Source organism: Anomaloglossus baeobatrachus, chromosome 5 (genome assembly GCF_048569485.1).
Source record: "Anomaloglossus baeobatrachus isolate aAnoBae1 chromosome 5, aAnoBae1.hap1, whole genome shotgun sequence".
NCBI classification, from domain to species: Eukaryota; Metazoa; Chordata; class Amphibia; order Anura; family Aromobatidae; genus Anomaloglossus; species Anomaloglossus baeobatrachus.
The window spans coordinates 432,585,149-432,609,874 of NC_134357.1; the positions used below are offsets into that span (position 1 = coordinate 432,585,149).

The following is a 24,726-nucleotide window of genomic DNA, read 5'->3' on the forward strand; positions in this document are numbered from 1 at the left end:
TTTACAGCACTGTGATGTCCAGCAATCAAAATACAGGGAAGCCCATTTTATTTTTAGTTATTTAAATAAATAATTAAAAAAAATATATGTTAGCTCCCACTGCATTTTTTGTATTGCTAGCTAAGGGTAATCCAAGCAGCTACTGGCTGCTAACCCCCACTGCTTGGTGTTACCTTCACTGGCAATGGAAAATCCAGGGAAGCATTTTTTTTTTTTTTTGCCAAAAAGCTACAAAAAAAGGACGTGAGCTTCGCCATATTTTTGTATGCTAGCCAGGTATAGCAGGCAGGTGCTGGAAGAGTTGGATACAGCGCCAGAAGATGGCGCTTCTATGAAAATGCCATTTTCTGAGGTGGCTGCAGACTGCAATTCGCAGCAGTGGGGCCCAGAAAGCTCAGGCCAACCGGTGGTGCGGATTCTAATCCCAGCTGCCTAGTTGTACCTGGCTGGACACAAAAATGGGGCAAAGCCTACGTCATTTGTTTTCTAATTATTTCATGAAATTCATGAAATAATAAAAAAAGGGCTTCCCTTTATTTTTGGTTCCCAGCCGGGTACAAATAGGCAACTGGGGGTTGGGGGCAGCCGTACCTGCCTGCTGTACCTGGCTAGCATACAAAAATATGGCGAAGCCACATAATTTTTTCAGGGGGCAAAAAACTTCTGCATACAGTCCTGGATGGAGTATGCTGAGCCTTGTAGTTCTGCAGCTGCTGTCTGTCTGTATGGAGAAGAGCAGACAGCAGCTGCAGAACTACAAGGCTCAGCATACTCCATCCAGGACTGTATGCAGAAGTTTTTTGCCCACCAAAAAAATGACGTGAGCTTCGCCATATTTTTGTATGCTAGCCAGGTACAGCTGGCAGCCACGGGCTGCCTCCAACCCCCAGTTGCCTATTTGTACCCGGCTGGGAACCAAAAATATAGGGAAGCCCGTTTTTTTTAATTATTTCACTTATTTCATGAAATAATTAAAAAACAAATGACGTGGGCTTCGCCCTATTTTTGTGTCCAGCCGGGTACAACTAGGCAGCTGGGGATTGGAATCCGCAGCACAGGTTAGCCCGAGGTTTGTGGGCGCCTCTGCTGCGGATTTCAGTCCGCAGCCGTCCCAGAAAATGGCGCTCTCATAGAAGCGCCATCATCTGGCGCTGTATCCAACTCTTCCAACAGCCCTGGAGCCGGGTGGCTTGTTGGGTAATCATGAGTTAATACTGGCTTTGTTTTACCAGCCAGTATTAAGCCAGAGATTCTTAATGTCAGGCACGTTTGACCCGGCCATTAAGAATCTCCAATAAAGGGTTAAAAAAAGACACCACACAGAGAAAAAATACTTTAATAGAAATAAATACACAGACACATTAGAGACTCCATCTTTATTACCCCTGTCAGCCCTCCACGATCCTGCTCTTCTGTCTTCTTTCTTTCTAGTGTAGTAGTAGTGACGATTGTAGTGAGGATGAGGTTCACCAGCTCATCACTTGGGGCTGGGGAACCTCCATCCTCACTACAATGCTCACTACAATCGTGCAGCAGCGTGCAGCCTTCACTCCGTGAGTGATCACTGCTGGCTGCTAGCGGTAACGCTGACAGACGCGTTACCATAGCAACGGTGCTCCCGGAGCCGCGGTTAGCGGTGACGTCACCGCTAACTGCGTTGCTATGGCAACGGTGATCTCCGTTAATGACCGGCTGTGTCAGCCGGTCCCTAACGGAACGGGGAGTCGACCGTGTGCTAGAGCATGTCGCCGGTACACGGCGATACACATATGTGCACCGTGTACCGGAGAGATGCACTCGCAGGTCCTACATGACGTGTCATAGTCATGTGACCAGTCTGTAGCCAATGAGATAATAGCCACGTGACTGGTCACATGGCTATTTTGACGTCACGATAGGTCCTGCTTCTCTGCTGGCAGTGCAGGTCACCGGGAGGATTCAGCGATCATCGGATGGAATAGCGGCAGGAGACAGAGTGCAGAAGGGATCGCGAGGACCGGTAAGTGTTATGGCAATGTTTATTAACTGTTTGTGTACATTTATAATGCATTTTTATGTGTTTGTGATTGCCTCCCATTATAGCCTATACGTTCGAGTTCGGTTCGTCGAACGTTCGACGAACCGAACTCGAACGGGACCCCCGTTCGGCGAACCGGCCTCGAGCCGAACCGGGACCGGTTCGCTCATCTCTAGTTGGGATTTATAGTGTTGCAATAATTGGAAACTCATAGGTTGTAGACCAGAACAGAATTATAATTCTAATAATGAATAATTATTCATCTCTAATTACCGTATTACCTCTTATTATGTGCTGTACATGGTACTTACATTTTTTTTATTTTAGATCCTTCTGGTGCTGCTGTCAGGTGTTTGCCAATGTGAATCTTCTTCAAGAACTAGAACGCATATCATCAATAAGGTATAGAAACGTTATAGTTTAGATACATTCTACAATTTGTATATACAGTATATCTAAAGTGAGTACACTCCTCACATTTTTGTAATTTTATATTACCTTTTTATTGGACAACAGTGAAGATATGTATCACAATATAAAGCAATCAGTGTCCAGTTTGTATAACAGTGTAAATTTGGTGTGCTCGCTAAGTAACTCAATACACAGCTATTAATGTCTAAACCGCCGGCAACAAAGTGAGTACACCCCATAAGTGAAAATGGTCAAATTGTGCCCAGTTAGACATTTTCCCTGTCTGGTGTCATGTGACTCATTAGTGTTACAAGGTGTCAGGTGTGTTAAATTTAATGTTATCGCTCACACACTGTTTCATACTGGTTACCGGAAATTCACTATGGCAATTCATGCCAAAGAATTCTTTTAGGTTTTGAAAAAAGAATTGTTGCTCTACATAAAGATGGACTAGGCTATAAGAAGATTACCAACACACTAAAACTGAGCTGCAGCACTGTGGCCAAGACCATACAGCGGTTTAACAAAACAGGCCCCACTCAGAACAGGCCTCACCATGGTCGACCAAAGAAGTTGAGTGCACATACTCTGCGTCATATCCAGAGGTTGTCTTTTCAAAATAGATGTATGAGTACTCCCAGAAGAAAGCATCTTCTAAAAATGATGCACAAGAAAGCCTGCAAACAGTTTGCTGAAGACATACAGACTAAAGCGGGCTTTACACACTGCGATATCGCCCGAGCTTTGTCGTTGGGGTCACGGTTTTAGTGACGCACTTCCGCAATCGTTAGCGATATAGCTTTGTGTAACAGCGTTCAGCGATGTAAAATCGTCGCAAAAGCGTGATTTATCGCTAATCGGCTACACGGGTCCTAATTCCTAAAAATCGTTGTTATTTCGTTGTAACTATCGTTGCTCGTTCCTTTCAACATACTTTTCGTTACGTGTGACACTACTAAAGCGACTTAAAAAATTGTTGCCTCTAGCGTCATCATCGATACGGGCGTGTATGGTGTTTTAAATGTTCAATACGCCTACTTGTTTCCTATTTGCTAACGCATCTGCTCCATGATTGGACCATAATATATGTAATACGCTAACATCCTTTTAGCGTTTATCCATTTGGTGGGTTCATTTCCTAGGTTAATTTCGTAGGTTTTGGACGTGTCCTGCTGCCTCCGTGTCCGGCGTATAGTTTGGTGTCATTCGTCCGTGAGATAAACTTCGCATGTGAGTTTGTTTGGTTTTTTTTTTTTTATTTTTTTTTTTTTTTCAATAATTGTTGTATATTTTTCCTCTTTTTTTTTGGTTTATGTCTTCCTTTGTATTATACCATTTAAATATGTTAGTATTTTTAAATTGGGTTTATCATAATTTAGTAAATAGCCTATATTATGACTGTATTTGTGTTTCTTTAATACATGACAGTTATATATATTACTAGAAGGTGGCCCGATTCTACGCATCGGGTATTCTAGAATTTACGTATTGTGTAGTTCATGTATGATTTTTGTTATATATATATATATATATATATATATATATATAGATGTTGTTGTGTGTAGTTACCAAGTGTTTGTGTAGGGCGCTGTACATGTTCTGAGTGTCGCGGGGGGTGAGAGCGGTGTTGTATGTGTGTTGCGTGTGTTGCGTTGTTTGTGGAGCGCTGTGTGTCTGTAGCGTTGTGTGTGTGTGTGTGTTGTGCGGTTTGTGTGTGTGTGGTGTGTTTTGGGGGGAGGTATGTTTTGAGCAATGTGTGTGTTGTGCAGCATGTGCGTATATTTGTGTGTGCAGCATTGTCTGTGTGTGTGGGTGTCTGTGTAGGGCGTTGTTTGTGATTCCTAGTGTGTGTGTGTTGTGCAGTGCGCGTGTGTGTGTGTGTGTTGGGGGGAGGTGTGCACCTCCCATCGTGCTCCATCCCCCATGCTGCGCACCCCCCATCGTGCTGCATCCCCCATGCTGCGCACTCCCAAACGTGCTCCATCCGCCATGCTGCGCACTCCCAAACGTGGTCCATCCGCCATGCTGCGCACTCCCAAACGTGCTCCATCCGGCATGCTGCGCACTCCCAAACGTGCTCCATCCGCCATGCTGCGCACTCCCAAACGTGCTCCATCCGCCATGCTGCGCACTCCCAAACGTGCTCCATCCGCCATGCTGCGCACTCCCAAACGTGCTCCATCCGCCATGCTGCGCACTCCCAAACGTGGTCCATCCGCCATGCTGCGCACTCCCAAACGTGCTCCATCCGCCATGCTGCGCACTCCCAAACGTGCTCCATCCGCCATACTGCGCACTCCCCATCGTGCACCATCCGGCATGCTGCGCACTCCCAAACGTGCTCCATCCGTCATGCTGCGCACTCCCAAACGTGCTCCATCCGTCATGCTGCGCACTCCCAAACGTGCTCCATCCGCCATGCTGCGCACTCCCAAACGTGCTCCATCCGCCATGCTGCGCACCCCCCATCATGCTCCATCCGCTTGGGAGTGCGCAGCATGCCGGATGGTGCACGATGGGGAGTGCGCAGTATGGCGGATGGAGCACGTTTGGGAGTGCGCAGTATGGCGGATGGAGCACGTTTGGGAGTGCGCAGCATGGCGGATGGACCACGTTTGGGAGTGCGCAGCATGGCGGATGGACCACGTTTGGGAGTGCGCAGCATGGCGGATGGACCACGTTTGGGAGTGCGCAGCATGGCGGATGGAGCACGTTTGGGAGTGCGCAGCATGGCGGATGGAGCACGTTTGGGAGTGCGCAGCATGGCGGATGGAGCATGATGGGGGGTGCGCAGCATGGCGGATGGAGCACTTTTGGGAGTGTGCAGCATGGCGGATAGAGCACGATGGGGAGTGCGCAGCATGGCGGATGGAGCACGTTTGGGAGTGCGCAGCATGGGGGATGGAGCACGTTTGGGAGTGTGCAGCATGGCGGATAGAGCACGATGGGGAGTGCGCAGTATGGCGGATGGAGCACGTTTGGGAGTGCGCAGCATGGCGAATGGAGCACGTTTGGGAGTGTGCAGCATGGCGGATAGAGCACGATGGGGAGTGCGCAGCATGGCGGATGGAGCACGTTTGGGAGTGCGCAGCATGGGGGATGCAGCACGATGGGGAGTGCGCAGTATGTCGGATGGAGCACGTTTGCTCAGCCTCTCTCCTTCCAGCCTCCCTCAGCATCAGCCTCCCCCTCCCAGCCTTCCCCAAGATCAGCCTCTCTGCTCCCAGCCTCCTCCAGCACGCCGTGCTCCTCTGCCGACACTCACCCACACCCGATCGCATCCACTCACCCACACAACCGATCGCATCCACTCACCCACACAACCGATCGCATCCACTCACACACACAACCGATCGCATCCACTCACACACACAACCGATCGCATCCACTCACACACACCCGATCGCATACACTCACACACACAGACACTGACGATATTGCACATACGCGCTGATACTCACAACATCCGGGGATATCACATGCTTCTGGCCATGTGATCCTCCGTCAGGTCCTGGAAGCTCACAGCACAATATCGCCGCCGAGAAGCAAGCGATATCCCAGGATGTTGTGAGTATTTGGATGCGATGTGATGTGTGAGGTATGTGTGAGTGTGATCTGATTTGTGTGTGTGCTGTTATGTTATGTATGTTCCGCAGCTGCAGGACCTTGATGTGTGGATGCGATGTGATGTGTGTGTGAGGTGTGTATGAGAGTGAGTGTGAGCCGGTGTACACTGGTAACTATGATACACATCGGGTAACTAAGGGACCTTAGTTACCCGATGTGTATAATGGTTACCAGCTTTCACGGCCTCCGTGAAGATCCCAGCATCGCAAGGTTATGTGTGGCGCTGCCGGGATCCTGACAGAGCCGGTGTAGAAGCAAGCGATATCCCAGCATGTTGTGATGTGTGAGGTGTGTGTGGATGTGATGTGTGGATGTGATGTGTGAGGTGTGTGTGGATGTGATGTGTGGATGTGATGTGTGAGGTGTGTGTGGATGTGATGTGTGAGGTGTGTGTGTGTGATCTGATGTGTGTGTGTACTCACCTGGGAATCGGAGCCCCGTGTCAGTTAGGCCAGAGCGAGCGTGCATTGCGTGAGGGGGGCGGGGCCTGCAGAGAGCCGGGGCGAGAGGCCAATCCGTGTGGGGGAGCGGGGCCATGGCGAGCCCAGCGGCCAATCAGCTTTGTGTCACCGTAAGGACACAATTTCGGAGCATGACAGACAGACAGACAGACAGATAGACAGACAGATAGACAGACAGATAGACAGACAGATAGACAGATAGACAGACAGACAGACAGACAGACAGACAGAATAAGGCAATTATATATATAGATATTAACCATTATTGTATGTTAATCAAGATTGCAGGCATCCAAACTTTAAAGTTTAAAAGCCGTCAAACATTACTGTGACCAATAAGAATATGATTCATATCTGTTAAAGGTTTTTATTGTGAGACTCAAAAAAAATGGTGTATTATTTTAAACATAAAAAAAAAAAAAACACAAAAATTACTATATTATTCTCTGTTATACAGGCTAAATATGCGTAGTGAGCCTGAAAATGCCGTCATAGCTGCCATGCTTGTAGCCGGAGGAGCCCTTGCACTTGCCGAGGATCATGACATGCGAAGCAGAACTAGAAAAAGACGAATTTGGGCACGCAAATGGCTACTAGAGAGACAACGCTATACACACATGCACCTTGTAAGAGACCTACAAGAGCATAACCCACATGACTTTCGAAACTACTTACGCATGTCTGAAAGCTCGTTCTCATACCTTTTAGAGAAAGTCCGCCCTTATATCATGCGCAATAATACAGTAATGCGTCAGGCAGTACCTGTAGACGAGCGTTTGGGGGTGACTCTTCGATTCTTGGCTACAGGACGCAGTTTGACTGACCTTCAATATTCATCAGCAGTGTCCCGCTCTCTACTTAGCTCATTAATTCCAGAGACATGTTTGGCAATAGCACATGCTTTACATGACTACATGCATTTGCCAAATAGTCCAAGTGATTGGGAAAATATTTCAAATACATTCAACCTATTATGGCAATTCCCGAATTGTGGTGGCGCAATTGACGGCAAACACATAAGGATAATGCAGCCACATAATTCTGGCTCATATTATTACAACTACAAGGGCTACCACAGCATTATCCTTATGGCGGTTGTCAACGCCACTTATGATTTTCTGTACATTGATATCGGCATGAATGGGCGAGTTTCTGATGGTGGGGTATTTGAACATACGGAGTTTGCATTACGGCTAAAACAAAATCAACTACAATTACCCACCAACCAAAATACCATTGGAAATTTAAATTTTGTTTTTTTGGCGGACGAGGCCTTTCCATTACAACGTCATTTGTTACGCCCATATCCACTTACAGGCTTGAATGTAGAAAGACGCATTTTTAATTATCGTCTATGCAGAGCTAGAAGAGTTGTCGAGAATGCTTTTGGCATCTTAAGCAGTAGATTTCGTATCTTTTCCATGCCAATCAACTTAAAACTGGAATCCATTGACAATGTTGTGCTTGCATGCTGTTATTTGCATAATTTTCTCAGAAAAAGAGATGGCCTTGAATATGTTCCACCTGGCTTTGTTGATGTAGAAAATCAAAGTAATGGTGTTGTTGAGCTTGGGGCATGGCGTCAGCAAGTTAACCCACTGGATAATCTTTTGCCACAGCCACCCCTGACACGTAGTATGATGGATGCAATGGAAAACAGAACCAATTATTGTAATTTTTTTAATGGCCCAGGGGCTGTGTCATGGCAGCATGTTTCTAATTAATTAATGAGTTAAGGTGATCATTAAACATGAGATTGCATGTTTGTGTTAAAATAATGTAAGTAATATTTTTGAAAATGTTATTATTTTTTAAAAAATTGCCTTAAGGGTGTAAAGAATATGATTTTGAAGGGAAAAATGTTTATTCTGTTATGAAAGTAAATTTTTTATTTTTACTTAATACAACATTGGGAATATGGTTTTTTTTTTATGGTCAAAACATTTGTAATCATCACAAAATAATGTATGATTGTAAACCAAATATTTATTCTGGCAAACATATTAATTTAAAAAGGAACAAAAAACAATAAATAACTAATTAAGCATTACAAGCATTCTGTCAATCATTTATCTCGTATGATAATTTTGATTTAATAATATTTTTGATTTTTACATGACATAAACCATTATGATTTCCAAAATATACGCCACATTTCCTTTACTAAAATATAAATCACATACAAATTTTTTTATAAATTAAACAACAAAGTGTTAAAAAAAACAACGCATTTGCGGATACAAAAATGAGCACATAAGTCTTATTAATGTACATTACGGCGTAATACAATGTTCAGTTTGTTAACATGTAAATAAAGAAACGTAATGACGTCCAAACGTCTAAAGGACCATGTGACACGCCACACTGTGTACCTGCTGATCTAAAGCGAAACTGAAAGGGAAAATGGCAACCAACAAACGTGCAAAGGTCTGGGGCCAAGGGGAGGTCCAATACTTGGTGAAAAGGATGGATGCACTGGACTATATATGTGCAAAGACATATCAACGTCCTATGGGACATAAAAGAAGTGTTGTTAAAAAAATATGCAGGGGCCTGTACCGTAAATTTCATATCAGACGCACATCAACGCAGGTACTGAAGAAATGGGCTGATTTAAAGTACAGGGATAAGGAGAGAATAGAAGAAATTCGAAGTAACCTGGTAGTGATAGCTGGTAAGATATTTTTTCATCCTTACATAATATATATTTTTGATTTATAATATCAAAACATTACAGTTGTTGTTGTTAAAATCATTTAAGGTCTGCTGTGATTTTTTCTATCAAATAATCACAACATATTTTTTTTTTTTTGGTTTAATGAAATTTTATTTTATTTAATGTTAACAGATGTAAATTCATTGAATAATGAGTCAAGCCAGCCCACTAACAATAATGAAGAAAATGTGGTTCAGCAGCTGGCTCCAAGCATGGATTCCAACCGTGAAAATAGCCTACCCATTTTAAATGAGGAAGCAGACAGCCTTGATTATGATGTTATTTCACCATCATCAGGACATGCTGATGCTGATGTAATGTCTGAAGAGAATATGGAGGACAATGGTACTGATGTGGTTTGGCAAAGTTAGTTCAGTGGTAAATATTTTGCTAGATGGATTAAACTCTAACAAAATTAACTTATGTTGAAATTAGGTGGGAAAGGATCAGGTTGGGACATGAGCGCATCATCCGGAGATGAACGTGAAGAACAAGTTGTCAGTAATGGTAAGTTTCATGATTGTACAACATAATGGTCAATGTAAAATTTTTTTTTTTTTATTTTTTATTATTTTTTAAAACCAAACGCTAAAATATTGACCAAATAATGAAATTTGTTTTTGATTCTTTTCAGAAATAATTACACTATATGATATTTATGTGTCTGCTAACCGACTAAAAGAAGCCTCTGCGGCGCATGATGCCCTAATCCATAAATATATTAATCAACGTCATAAATAAATGATGTTTGTTTTGTATTTTTCTATGTTTAACATGTATGTAGAAAGGTTTTTAAATGAATAATTAAACAAAAAAATATTTTAAAAATATTAAAAATTTATACAAGTTCATAAATGAATCTAAATTAAAATAAAAAATGTTCAAGTTTTTAAAAAAAATGTGCGTAATTGATTAAAACAACACATTATTTCATATACCAGGTTTATTCTCTAGGGAAATTGGTATAGTTACAAATTTGTTTTTTGTCACAAATATGCACTAAATATCATGCAACAGAAAGAATACAATAATAAAAAAAAAAAAAAAAAAATCGAAGAACAAAAAAAAAAAAAAATTACAAACTACTTCTTTTTGCGTTTGTTAACCAAACTCATGCGTGACCTACGGCCACGCACACCACCCTTTGGAAGTGGTTGTATTGATGGCTCTGCTGCAGCTTGAGGATTTTCAGGGGCATCAACAGGATCAACAGGATCAACAGGATCAACAGGATGAGAAACCTCGCCAATGGCAACATAGGATGACTCTGTTAGTTTTTTAGCTCTTGCCAAACGTAAGACATCCTGGATTAAACATTGGGCAATGTATTTTTGGTCTGGGGTAAGTTCACGCATTTCATCATCCACGAACATAGCAAGACCAGAAAGGGGTGGTCTGTTGTGCTGGTCTAGGATGTTTTGTGCCACTCCCATCAGTTTGGTTACAGCTGTAGTAGTGTTTGCAGGGATGGTTTTTTTTTTCCTTTGCCAACTTTGTGTGTATAACACATTGGATGGGCCTGCCTCAACCAAATCAACATTGGTTAATTGGCTAGCAGGAGTTTCCATTAGGTGTTCAGATGATGATTGTTGACTTGTTGTTGGCTCCTGCAATACAAAAATAACATAAATAAATAAACTTGTCATTTAAAAATATTTTTTAAAAACAAATTTTGAATACTTTTACATATATTGAAAAGTATACAAATATTCATTTCATCATAATTAAAAACAACACACATTGTTTATGACAAATTATGACAATAATAAAAATTATACCTCAGATATAATCACTTCATTGTTAGCATCTGGGGGAATATCACCACCAATATTGAGGCTACTGGTTGATGGCCTGTGAAGCTCCTGGTCCCTTGTGAAATTCAATAAATCAAAATACCAGAGCGTTGGGACGTAGACATCACCAGTGCCAGCACCAGAACGTTTGGATTCCTCTATTTTGTTCAGTTCTTTCTTATAAACTGTGCGTATTGCCTGTATTTTTCTTTTCACGAGATCCTCGGTACCTTTTTGATTAGGATGGTATTTGTCATATATTACAATCATTTTAAGGTACGCATCCTTTTTAAGTTGCCTATTGCTGTACTCGGGGGATTTTATTTTCCATAAGGGTGTTTGCGTCTGGTACACCTCTATGAATTCACGTAGGAATTCCTCCTTATTAGTACACATCTGGAAAACATTAAATTGGAGATAAATCAGTACAAACACTGATTTAAAAAATTTAAAAAAAAAAAAAAAAAAAAACACATATTGAGTAAAAACTATAACACATACCTTGCAGCAAAGATTCGCAAGTCCAGATTACAGTTGTTTTCAAAATTCACTTGTGCGAGGACAAACGCTGATGGGTAGACAAAAGCTGCAAGAAGGAACACGCATCTGCGCACATTTATACTACCAACATCCAATGAAAATCAATAGCGCTGATTAAACAAATGAGTCGAGGCAAGAAGGGGTGTAGCGAGTTTACAATTCTACTACATCAAGATGCACTTTGTGTGGGGAACCAACGCCCATATCGCCATGACAATTTGAAATCCATGCGGTGAGACCGCTACACAACGATGCTAATGTTCCTCATTACATCGGGAAACGAGATAGCTTGGAAGGTGACTATAAAAGAGATTGTGACATGTGACCGTAAGCACACGACTAAAACATGGACACACAGCGATGAACACACATCGCACTAACGAACAGGGCGTGCCGCACATACGACGATATCGCGCCCGATATCGCAGTGTGTAAAGTAGCCTTTAGGCTATGTGCGCACAGTGCGTTTTTCGCGGAGTTTTTGCGCGTTTTTGGCCTCAAAACTGCAGGACTTTGCTTCCCCAGCAAAGTCTATGAGTTTTCATTTTTGCTGTCCGCACACATCTGGTTTTTTTACCTGCGTTTTTGAGTAAAAAAAAAAAAATGGACATGTCAGTTCTTTCCTGTGTTTTTCTGCGTTTTCCCCCCATGCAATGCATTGGAAAAACGCAGAAAAACGCAGAGATCAAAAACGCAGCCAAAAATGCACCAAATCGCGGCAAAAACGCATGCGTTTTTTGATGCGTTTTTTCGACGCAGGTGCGTTTTTGTGCGTTTTTAGCGGCCAAAAACGCACAAAAATGCAGCGTCAAAAAGACGCAGTGTGCGAACCTAGCCTAAGGACACGGATTACTGGAATCATATGCTGTGGTCTGATAAGACCAAGATAAACCTATTTGGTTCAGATGGTGCCAAGCGTGTATAGCGGCAACAAGGTGAGGAGTACAAGTACAGTAAAGCATGCTAGTGGGAGTGTCATGGTTTGGTGCTGTGGGGAGCTACAGTTCATTGAAGGAACCATGAATGCCAACATGTACTATGACATACTGAAGCCGAGCATGATCCCCTCCTTTGAGAACTGGGCCGCAGGGCAGTATTCCACCATAGCAATCCCAAACTCACCTCCTAGATGACCACTGCTAAAGAAACTAGGTGTAAAGGAGCTGGACTCGCCAAGCATGTCTCCAGACCTACAGCCATTTGAGCATCTATGGGACATTTTCATTCAGAAGGTAGAGGAGCCCAAGGTTTCTAACATTCACCAGTTCTGTGATGTTGTCATGCTGAGACTTCGGAGGGATCGAGGATCAGAAGGTCACAGTGTTTGGTTGAGAATGGAGAATGAGCCCAGCTGAAGTTTCCTTTCTTTTTTGGCTTGTCCCTATGATGCCTACTTGTCTATCATTACTAGAGCTGTGTGAGGATGTGATTTTTATAAATTAGTCAGAATATAGAAGCTGCCCTTCTTGGCCATATCTTCCTTTCATGCCTTGTTGAAGAAAAAGGCAGACTCATATTGGGGAGTGGCGCTCATCAGTTTTAAGGTAACATGTACAGCTGGAGGACAGGGAAAACTTTGTATAGGTAATGGGACCAAGATGCGGTTGGGGTCGTTTTGTCATATCTGATGCCAAGTGAGGTTCTTGGGCACAATTCATTACTAGCAGTTGGAAGCAATTGTGGTTAGTCCAATAAGTGATGACTGATAGAACAATCAGTTTGGATTTTAGGTTATTAGTCATTAAGGCAAACATAAAGAAGTGGTTCTTGTTGTCTTCCCTTTCCAATGTCTTCTTGAAGAAAATCCACAGTTCATTGTGACTACTAGAAGTGTAGGTTCCCACCATCTATGGAAATGAAGCCAACACATGATTGGTATTCTTCTCTTCATAAATACCACAGCTGTTGTCAGTTCTGCCACTATAGTACACAATTCTGTTAGTCATTACTAGGGACAATGTTGGATGACTGACATTTTTATTAATGTTCTAAGATCCCAGCACGGAATCAAGAATGCATCATTATAATGTGTAATAAAATTAGATTTAAGAAACTCTGATCTTCTATGCGTCATTGCTAGCGACCATCAAACATCGAGTTACCATTCTCTTAACAATGCAGTACCTCCATGAGAAACTACCTTGCCCGATGTCCTAAGGTTTGAAGACTTAAGTCATTTACAGTAAGTATAGAGAAGATTCATATTGGCCACCCCAATTTAATCTCTTAGCCTTGAAGAGGGCATTTTTTGAAGGACACCTTGTGTATTCTTAGGAAATCTTGAACTGCTGGTGGGAAAATGAAGATTTATGTCGGTGTACACCTCTGGAATGGGACCACCTTGCTGGGGGTTCCATTTTTTACAGCCTCTATAAACCAGTGGTCCTTAACCTTTCTTACTTTGAGAGCCACATCCAGCTCTGAGAAGTGGTTGAACTATGTTCAGCGTCCTCTCCACCCACAGTAGTGACACCCAGTACGTAGTATAAAGACAGTCAAAGCGACCCCACAAAAAGCATATTGTGACCTTGTGCCTAAGATGCTTATATCCAGCAGTTCCCATTTTACCCCCATTCAATATTCTTACATCAAGCATACTTGTTACAATATAGCATTGAATTTCAGGCACTTAACTGGCAGTATCATTCATTGCATCAAAAGCTGACCAAAATTATCCGCTGTTTACCCAGTATATGAGCATCGAGATTGTGTCTGCTGTGAGAGGCTACTCAGAAAACTCACCATCTGAGACCTGCTCTTCATCGGTGTTGACTAGTGATGAGCGAGCACTACCATGCTCGGGTGTTCGGTACTCATAACGAGCAAATTTACGCTAAGATGGGCTCGACTCGTGTAAGGAATATAATGGACGTTTATAGGGAATTCAAGCATTTTTCCGCAAAAAAGTTCCCCATTGACCACTATTATACTTGGTACACGAGTCAATCTCGTCTGAGCATCAAATTGCTGTGCGTGTATCTAGCACCCGAGCCTGGTAATGCTCATCATTAGTGTTTACTAGGCCTGGTACTAATGTACAAAGCTGACAGAAAAGGCATGAGCCACACATCATGGGCTTGCCAGCCACAGGTTGGGGACCTTGCCATAGACGGTGCTTCTATGGTATGAACACCTGCATTAGTCATTACTGGCCATTTGGACAGACATGAATAAAAGATGATAGTCCTCATCACTGTGTGTTTACTTTATTCCGCTTATCATTTTATTTATTTTGTGATATTAGTCTGTTTTTATGAGAAGTTGAATCTTTTCAAGGGTTACAAGGTCTTTGTAAGAAACAAATTTTGTTCATCATTTCGACATCTGTCTCCTCTAATCACATTAGCGCTTGCAGTCTTCCTCCTACTAATATGTTACCTTCTACCAGCCAATTTAGTATTTCTGTTTGATATTTTTTTTTTACATGTCTATGTTCTGCGTGTTTTTTTTTTTTTTCTTGAACTGTCTTCTGGTAGATGCCTGCAGGGTCAGTAACTAATCTCCTAGGAAATAGCTCACACTGTCAAGCTATTGCGGTGCTGAATGTGCCATCATTCTACCAGGTGATGGCAAATAACGCGCACAACCAATTAGTCCTCCCAAGTATTAAATGATCTCTGGTGGATGAGAATAAAAGAAAAAAAAATCTTCCAGGTATCACAGAAAAACTGACTTATTTCTCATCTTTCAGAACCTTGAAAAGTGATTTTTTTTTTGTGCGGTGCTGCAAACTTAAAAATAGTCCTATAAATCAAGCTAAAGGATTATTGTTTTGTGATAACTTAATCAGAGCCCTGTTGAAAGTATAGACTAATGTACCGAGACATTTTATACCTTCCTGTACTTATTGTAAGGTATAAAATAGGTACTGTATAAGGCCCAATACACATTAGGCTAAAGTTGACCAAACTCACTGTTATGGGCATGCTTGTGTACCGCCCAGCGCTCGGCCGCAGCCGAGCCGCTTGGATCCGGGCTCGTTTGGTGGGTGGCTCGAGCACCTCCGGACCCGGGGGTCACGTCGCTCTGAAAGGGGTTTTGTGCTACGTGTAGGGAGGTTCACGGCCAGGGGCGTGGTATTCTTAGGGATTAAAGTTCATTACACCACCCACGGGTTGTGGTGAATGTGGACACCACCGCTGCCGTTAACTAGGCTCCTGGGGACGGTGTTATGCATCCTGGTGTTGACCCCTCCGTGGGCAGGGGGTGATGGTCCCGGTGGTTGTGAGGTGCGAACAAGATGGTATCGTTCGGTGCGCGGCCCGAGGGCACTGTGGTACTCACTATGACAGATACACTGGAGTCTCTGGTAAACCAAAAAGGATGGTGGTCGGTGCCCGCAGCCGGCTGTGCTTTGCCCCTTTCTCAAGTTGGTGGTTCCCGCCTTTCTCCTGCACCTCTTTGTAGAACTTTACTGCCTATGCTTCAGCAACGGTAGTCCGCTCCCCGACTTAATGTGTCTCGGGGAACCCGTTTGCCCGCAGGCGCTGGCCCGTGGGATCTCTCTGCCTGGGCGGTGGCTTTCTATCCCCCTCGGTGGGCTGTCGCCGTCTTTCGGGTCTTGGGACGGGAAAGGACCTAAGGTCCAGACCTCAATCAGTAAATTTGACGTGGTCCAGTGGCTTCTGGACCTCATTCTGGGTCTGGGTACCCCTCCTGGTGCTCCGGTTTCCAGTTGGCTCCCTGGTTCGGTTCCGACGGGCCACTACCCTATCCCGGTCCCTTACAGTTCCACCAGCCATATTCCCGGCTCCTGCAGGCGGCAACCACCGTCTGCCTCCTTGCCAGAGGGGACTGGGCTCCAACCCAGACACCTGGTGGTAGACTGTGGCAGACCTGGACACAGGTCTGCACTTGAACTCCACTCCACTTCACTGTCAAAACTCATCTACCACTGTTTTTCCTGCCTCAGGGCCTGTGAACTCCTCGGTGGGCATGGGCAACCGCCTGGCTCTGCCCCCTGGTGTGAACATCAAACCCTGAGGGAGGTGACAAGGGTTTTGTAGGTTGGCTGCTGTCACCTTATTAGGGGCTGGTGTTTGTGCAGGGGGTCTACCTGTGACTACCTGGCTAGTCCAGGGCGTCACACTTGGTCAACAATCTATTGTATATACAGATGATGTCAAGTGAGATAAAGATCTAGCATGTATGATTTTGGACTGGTGAGATAAGCCACCAGCAGAGCGAGCGCTCTGGAGTATTCTGGAGTCAATAGAGATGGCTGCCAACTAAACAATCAGCCTAACCATCGCTTGGCAGATAGTCATCTAAGGTGTGTGGGGCTCCTAAGATGAATATTAAAGCAATCACATACAGAGAAGGCAGTTAATATGACAGTGGCTCAAGGAGGCCGAAGTTTTGGTAGTTTGCCTTCCCCTAACCACCTCATGATTAGGATGTAGGCCAATGATGAACACCACTGAATGTGAGAACCTGCTTCCGTGACCAACTTTTACTTATATTTTACTTATAGAACCTCCTTTTTCCACAACTATTTTGCCATAGTGTTCCCTCTGATAGTCATAATGGTTAAAAAATGATTGTATTAGAAAAACATGGCTACTGTCTTCCAGAATCTTCTACGATACGTGGTCATTGTCTGGTGTGGCACTATTGAGGAAGTAAATGGAGCTAGGCTGTTGACAGGAGTGGGTCTGTTTTTGAAAGAAGGCAGACATCTTTTACTTGATCTTTTAAAAAGGTAAATATAAACATCCATAAATAAGAAAGTAAGGAGTCGAAATTGTGCTCAAGTGATGCGTTGTAATACAGGAGGGCCATTCAGGAATCCTGGTGCAACATGTCACTAAAGGGAATCTGTCAGCAGGTTTTTAGACCACCAAAGTAACGTCATCACAATAAAGTACCTGTAATGATAATTACATCCATTACAAATGCATGTCTTCGCAGTCTTGTAATCCATCGGCACATTCTTATGCAAAAGAGCTCCCAAGTGGAGGGGCTTTTCTGTGTCTTGCTCTACTGGATAAATTCTCAATCAGGCTCTGTTATTCGGAGGGCGGCGCATGTGCAGTATGGTACTGATGACGTTTCTATAGCTGGAACATCCATCTGCGCATACGTCATCCTTAGAAATGACTATACTTGCATGAAATGTCAGTCTCTGTGTGTACCTGCTTGCGATCTAGCACAGTTATGATCATATATGGTACTGTACTGTGATGACTTTGCAGTCTAAAAACCTGACAGGTTCTCTTTAAGAGAGTTTGTATAATACCATAGATCAGTGTTACTCAACCTTTCTTACCTTGAGAGCTACATTCAGCTTTGAGAGCTGGTTGCGAGCCACATCCAGCATTCCAAGTTGTGAAACCCAGAGCCCCCCCATTATTGGTATAATAGTCGGCAAAGCTTTCCCACTGAAAGTGTGGCGCCCCAGCATCTGGTTGCCACAACAGTGTTGCCCTCCTCCAAAGGGTTAATGCTGAGCCTGGAGGCAATTGGGGAAATCTATTGGCCAGTAAGTACCAGCATCCAACACCGTTCCACTCCCAGGCCAGCAGGGGGAGCTCTAAACCTGGAGTTCCAGGGAGGATCCCTTAAGCTCTGACCTGGGGGAGGAGTTAAGTAGTCTGTGAGGAGAGTTCAAGGAGAGAGGAGTTTGAGTAGTGCAGGCTTGCGAGCTGGGGCGTGGAGCTAAGATAGCTCAGCCCAGAAAAGCAGGATTTGCAGAGAGGCACAGAGAAAAGATTCTAGGGGAGAACAGGTTGGAACCGATTCGCCTCAGAAGAACTCACTGAAAATTAGACATCGGAGTCTGTGGTTGCCAGGGTGTTAGATCCCCCAGTAATCGAATCCGAAGGGCAGGAGGACTGTAGGTCTCCTGGCCCCCAAAACAGCCCGAAGGTACAGCTGCATTACAGGGGCCCGGTATGGACTCCAGCAGAGAAGCATCAGAGAGGACCTGTGCAGCCTACCATATGGGAACGGGACGTACCACAAGTCCCAGCAGAGAGAGGGCTCCCGCTAAACCAATATTGCAGGGTCTGGTAAAAAAGAAGAAAGAGTAAGGAGAAGGCCTCAATACTCACCTGGCCAAGCAGATAATCCCCAACTGCTTCCAGGCTGACCGGATCGCCATTACCACTGTAACGGTCTCCCAGGACTGCACCGTTTGTTGCAGAGTAAAAGAAGGTAAAGAGACTGCTGTTTGTGTCTGTTCCTTTCACTGCCCTGTCGGCCCTGCACCACATCATTCACAAAACCATCATAGACTCTTACAAGCACCAACGGTTGCCCCGGGGTACCGCTCCACCTGTGGGGAGTAGAACCACCATAGCTGCCATTACATCAGCCCAGGAGACCCCATCCAGCAGCGGCGGCTCCATAGCCGCAATCCACAGGTGGCGTCACGAATATATATTTCCACAAACTTTATTATTGATCATCACCCCCATCCATACTGCCACTTTAATTGACTCCACCAGGGTCACGGAGTCGGGCCCCACCACCGCTGACTACCCTGGACTAGTCCGGCCCGACACCGATTCACCAAAAGCCCTGGGGTGGGCGAGTCAAAAGCACACCCAAATCATGTGCCCTCCTCCCTTTTGGGCAGTATACCTTCATCCAGAGATTCACACCTTACCACCATTTAGTGTTTCCTCATCAAGCACAGTAACCATACTATTGCATCCAGGGTCAAGCAACCAATTAACTAGCAGTATTATTACTAGAGTTGAGCGTGGTTCGCGGTTCGAGGTTCTCCAGTTCGCGGCTCGAGTGATTTTGGGGGCTGTTCTAGATCGAACTAGAACTCGAGCTTTTTGCTAAAGCTCGATAGTTCTAGATACGTTCGAGAACGGTTCTAGCAGCAAAAAGCAGGGCTTTTTACAGCTACAGTATGCAGGAGCCATCGCTGGCAGCCTGCCAGAAGCTGGTAACCAAGATAAACATCGGGTATCCAAGCAAAGCGCTTTGGTTAGTAACCCGATGTTTATCCTAGTTACGTGCAGGAAGCCCACACTTCCCCGCTCAGCTCACTCCGCCCACTCCTACACGCGGCATGTACACACACACACACACACACACACACACACACACACACTCACTCACACTCACCTGTCCCCAGCCAAGCAGTCCACGACACTGACGTCCTCAGCGCCACCCACTTCGCACTCCGCCACAGCACACATGGCTCCGCCCACCTGCACTCTGCACACATGGTCCCGCTCGGCTTACCTGCGGTGATGAAGTCCCAACCTCAGCGCTGTCACTGTCCTTCATGCCCGCCGCTTGTCACATCACCTTCTCTCGCTTCCGACCCGAGACTGACTAGCGGTGACGTCACGGGCCGCTCGCGATACTTGGCTGTGAAGGCGGCGGTCATTGAACTTAGTGACAGGTGCTGTCAGCAGTGCAGGAGATCAGCGCAGGTAATGTACCTCGCTGACAGCAGCACTTGTCATCCCCTGCAGTGACCTGGGCTGACCCATTGATGTTAGCTCAGGTCACTGCACTACTCTCCCAGCCAATGTGGAACATCCTGCTCTTCATTGACTGGGACAGTGTGGATCGTCATGGCAACCCCTTGGATTACACCAGATCTGGATTTGTTTTTCTTTCTAATAAATTGGTTAAAGAGAGAATGTATTGGGGAGTGTTTTTTCAAATAAAAATGTGTTTGTCGTCTATTTTTTTTTATTACTGACTGAGTTGGTGATGTCGGGTATCTGATAGACGCCTGACCTCACCAACCCCAGGGCTTGATGCCAGGTGACATTACACATCTGGTATTAACCCCATATATTACCCCGTTTCCCACTGCACCAGGGCGCGGGATGAGCTGGGGCGAAGCACCAGGATTGGCACATCTAATGGATGCGCCACTTCTTAGGCGGCTGCGGCCTGCTATTTTTAGGCTGGGGAAAGTCAAATAACCATGGACCTCCCTAGTCTGAGAATATCAGACCCCAGCTGTCTGCTTTACCTTGGCTGGTGATCCAATTTTGGGGGGACCCCTACGTGTTTTTTTTTTAAATTATTTATTTAATTTAAAATAACTACGTGGGGTGCCCTCAGTTTTGGATTACCAGCCAAGGTGAGGCTGCCAGCTATGGTCTGCAGGCTGCAGCCATCTGCTTTACCCTAGCTGGCTACAAAAATAGGGGGAACCCTATGTCATTTTTTTTTTCATTTTTTTGGCTAAATACAAAGCTAAGCTAAGCACCCCTTAGTGCCACATGAAAGGCACCAAAGGGTGCAAAATTACAAAATGCAGGAGAGTGGGACATTATGTGTCTTTCTGCCATTATAATGACAGAAAAGACTGATATGAAGTGCACAAGCACAAGAAAATCACCAGAGCGCTCTACGCTGTGAAAAGCAGTAGAAAATGGCACTGGAGTGAACATGTGACCGCCTCATGTAGGATGAATCTATGGATCCTGGGTAAATTTATGTATTTACCCTCCTTCAGTTTTTTTGCAGTACACAAAAAAAAACGGAAGGCACACGGATGACAAACAGATGACATACGGACCGTCTACGGAACGGAAACGGATGCCACACGGATGCACCCGTGAAAAAAAACTGACTGTTTTTTGCAGACTGCAAAAATGGATCGGTCGTGTTAATGTAGCCTTATTCTGATCTGCCGTTTATAAACAGCAGGCAGAAATAAGTGAATAACGCCCCCCAGCGTCAGAAAATCTCCGGGGTTTCAGGGCTAGCTGAGACCCTGGAGATCATGATTCAGGACGTTTTTTCCGGTCCCCGCTCACGTGATCACAGGTATACACCGTAAACCGATGATCACGTTACAGTAAATGACAGCGCCGGTAAAAAATTATTTATCTCCCATCTGGCATGAACAAACATGATAAATCTCCTCCCCGGTCCCCCGGTGTCGCCAAAGTGCCCCCCCTGATGCCCTCCCAGAAATCCAAGATGGCCTCGCGCACAGCAGCGTGCCGGCCGCATTCACCCTACTCCTCTGATTTCTGTCGCATGTGCCACAACACATGCGACAGAAAACTCCTCCCCAGGCCCTGCCAGGTCACCCCCTATAACCCCACCGGTGTTCCCCGGTGTCCCACGGTACCTGTGCAGCGTTGATCCCCCCACGGCCCTCTCCTTCACAATAGACGCTGCCGCATGCACAGAGCGGCTGTCAGCTCAGCTTCCTGTGTTCAGACACAGTGAGTGGTGCTTATGCATCTGTAAGCTAAATGGGCGGCACGGTGGCTCAGTGGTTAGCACTGCAGTCTTGCAGCACTGAGGTCCTGGGTTCAATTCTCACCAAGGACACCATCTGCAATGAGTTTGTATGTTCTCCCCATGTTTGCGTGGGTTTCCTCCGGGTACTCCGGTTTCCTGCCACACTCCAAAGACATACAGCGCTATGGAATTAATAACGCTATATAAATGAATAAATTATTATTATTACTGCAATGCCCTGCTCATGAGGTAAGGAACATAATTGATCAGGAGAGCTATATACTACATTTCCAAATGGAGGGATTTGCTTTTATAGTTTCCCTGCTGAACGACTACCAAACATGAGAGTCCGTTATACGCCACAAGAAAACACATCTAAATAGCGAGCTCTGTTGTTAAGTATTCAGTCAGCTGGATAACTGGACTTAAAGGGGTATTCCATCTCCAAGATCCTATCCCCAATATATAGTAGGTGGAATAGCAATAATATCAGCAAATACCAATATTTGGAAATGTAGAATAGTTCTCCTGATTAGGCATGCCCTTACCTCATGAGCAGGGCATTGCAGCTTTGGTAGCAACCATTACGACATGGACTCTGCTGCTGTGGACCCGGGGAGAGTGCGTGCAGATTCATTGCACCCACACTCCTCACATGAAGGGTCTGCACTCCTAGAAAATGGGGGATACGTTCCCTGAGTGTCTTCCCCCCCATATTCTAGGTGGTCCAGAGTCGTCGTGGGACCCCTTTATTTTTTTTCTTACAATAAATTGGTGAAATAGGAAATGTTTTGGGGACTGTTTTTTCAAATAAATTTCTTTTGTCGATTTTTTTTTTTTTTTGTTAGTACTGACAGTTTATGATGTTGGGTATCTAATAGACGCCATGACATCACAAACTGCTGGGCTTGATGTCAGGTGACCTTACAGCTAGTATCAACCCGATTTATTACCCCGTTTGCCACTGCACCAGGGCACGGGATGAGCTGGGGTGAAGCGCCAGGATTGGCGCATCTAGTGGATGCGCCACATCTGGGGTGCCTGCGGCCTGCTATTTTTAGGCTGTGAAGGCCCAATAACTATGGACCTTCCCACCCTGAGAATACCAGACCACAGCTGTCCGCTTTACCTTGGCTGGTGATCCAATTTGGGGGGACCCTACTATTTTTGTGTAATTATTAATATTTATAAAATAATTATAAAAAAAGAGCCTGGGGGGACCTCCACATTGGATCCCCAACCACGGTAAAGCTGCTAGCTGTGGTTTTCAGGCTACAGTCGTCTGCTTTACCCTAGCTGGCTATCAAAAATGGGGGGACCCAACGTCATTTTTTTTTTAACTATTTTTTAAATAGAAAAAATTAATGGGCTTCCCTGTATTTTGATTGCCAACCAAGGTAACTGCAGGCAGATGGGGGTGGCAACCCATAGCTGTCTGCTTTATCTGCGCTGAGAATCAAAAATACCGCGGAGCGCTACGTCATTTTTTTAAAGATTTATTTTTACAGCACTGTGATGTCCAGCAATCAAAATACAGGGAAGCCCATTTTGTTTTTAGTTATTTAAATAAATAATTAAAAATATATATGGGCTCCCGCTGCATTTTTTGTATTGCTAGCTAAGGGTAATCCAAGCAGCTACTGGCTGCTAACCCCCACTGCTTGGTGTTACCTTCACTGGCAATGGAAAATCCAGGGAAGCATTTTTATTTTTTTTGCCAAAAAACTACAAAAAAAGGACGTGAGCTTCGCCATATTTTTGTATGCTAGCCAGGTATAGCAGGCAGGTGCTGGAAGAGTTGGATACAGCGCCAGAAGATGGCGCTTCTATGAAAGTGCCATTTTCTGAGGCGGCTGCAGACTGCAATTCACAGCAGTGGGGCCCAGAAAGCTCAGGCCAACCTGTGCTGCTGATTCCAATCCCCAGCTGCCTAGTTGTACCTGGCTGGACACAAAAATGGGACGGGAAGCAGCTTGCAGCCTTCACTCCGTGAGTGATCAGTGCTGCTGGCTGTCAGCGGTAACAGCGGTAACGCTGACAGATGCGTTACCATAGCAACGGTGCTCCCGGAGCCGCGGTTAGCGGTGACGTCACCGCTAACTGCGTTGCTATGGCAACGGTGATCTCCGTTAATGACCGGCTGTGTCAGCCGGTCCCTAACGGAACGGGGAGTCAACCGTGTGCTAGAGCATGTCGCCGGTACACGGCGATACACAAATGTGCACCGTGTACCGGAGAGTGCAATGACAGGTCCTACATGACGCGTCATAGTCATGTGACCAGTCTGTAGCCAATGAGATAATAGCCACGTGACTGGTCACATGGCTATTTTGACGTCACGATAGGTCCTGCATCACTGCTGGCAGTGCTGGTCACCAGGAGGATTCAGCGATCATCGGATGGAATAGCGGCAGGAGACAGAGTGCAGTAGTGATCGCGGGGACCGGTAAGTGTTATGGCAATGTTTATTAACTGTATGTGTACATTTATAATGTGTTTTTATGTGTTTGCGATTGCCTCCCATTATATCCTATTGGTTCGAGTTCGGTTCGTCGAACGTTCGCCGAACTGAACTCGAATGAGACCTCCGTTCGACGAACCGAACTCGAGCCGAACCACGGCCGGTTCGCTCATCTCTAATTATTACTTATACACCTTTCCTTTGCCATATGAGTATCCACATCTGCTCTTCTCTGAGGAGCTACTCACAAAGTTCACCATCTGGAGACCTTCTCTTCATAGCTGTTTTCTAGACCTGGTGCTAATGCACCAAGCTGGCAGACATGTGCGAGCCACACATAATGAGCCCGTGAGTCACATGTGGCTCGTAAGCCACAGGTTGGAGATACCTGCTGTAGATTCTTTACCAAAATCTGGTTAGTTTAGGCCATGTTCACCAAGTAAGAACCATGTTGCCCGGTTCTGCGCAGCCTCTAAAACAAGAGAAGTAGCCAGACACATAGTGAACAATCTGGGTAGGTA

The 24,726-nt window shown here is 45.0% G+C and overlaps 1 protein-coding gene across 4 annotated transcripts in view; it reads left to right on the plus strand.

The window, feature by feature from the left end:
* Positions 1–24,726, plus strand: part of LOC142311727 (cadherin-like protein 26) — a 273,298-nt gene that overhangs the window by 99,916 nt on the left and 148,656 nt on the right. For all 4 annotated transcript variants that reach the window (XM_075350388.1, XM_075350392.1, XM_075350389.1 and 1 more), the window contains exon 2: positions 2,345–2,419. In XM_075350388.1, the coding sequence (XP_075206503.1) occupies positions 2,345–2,419 (75 nt within the window). The remainder of the gene's footprint in view (positions 1–2,344; positions 2,420–24,726) is intronic.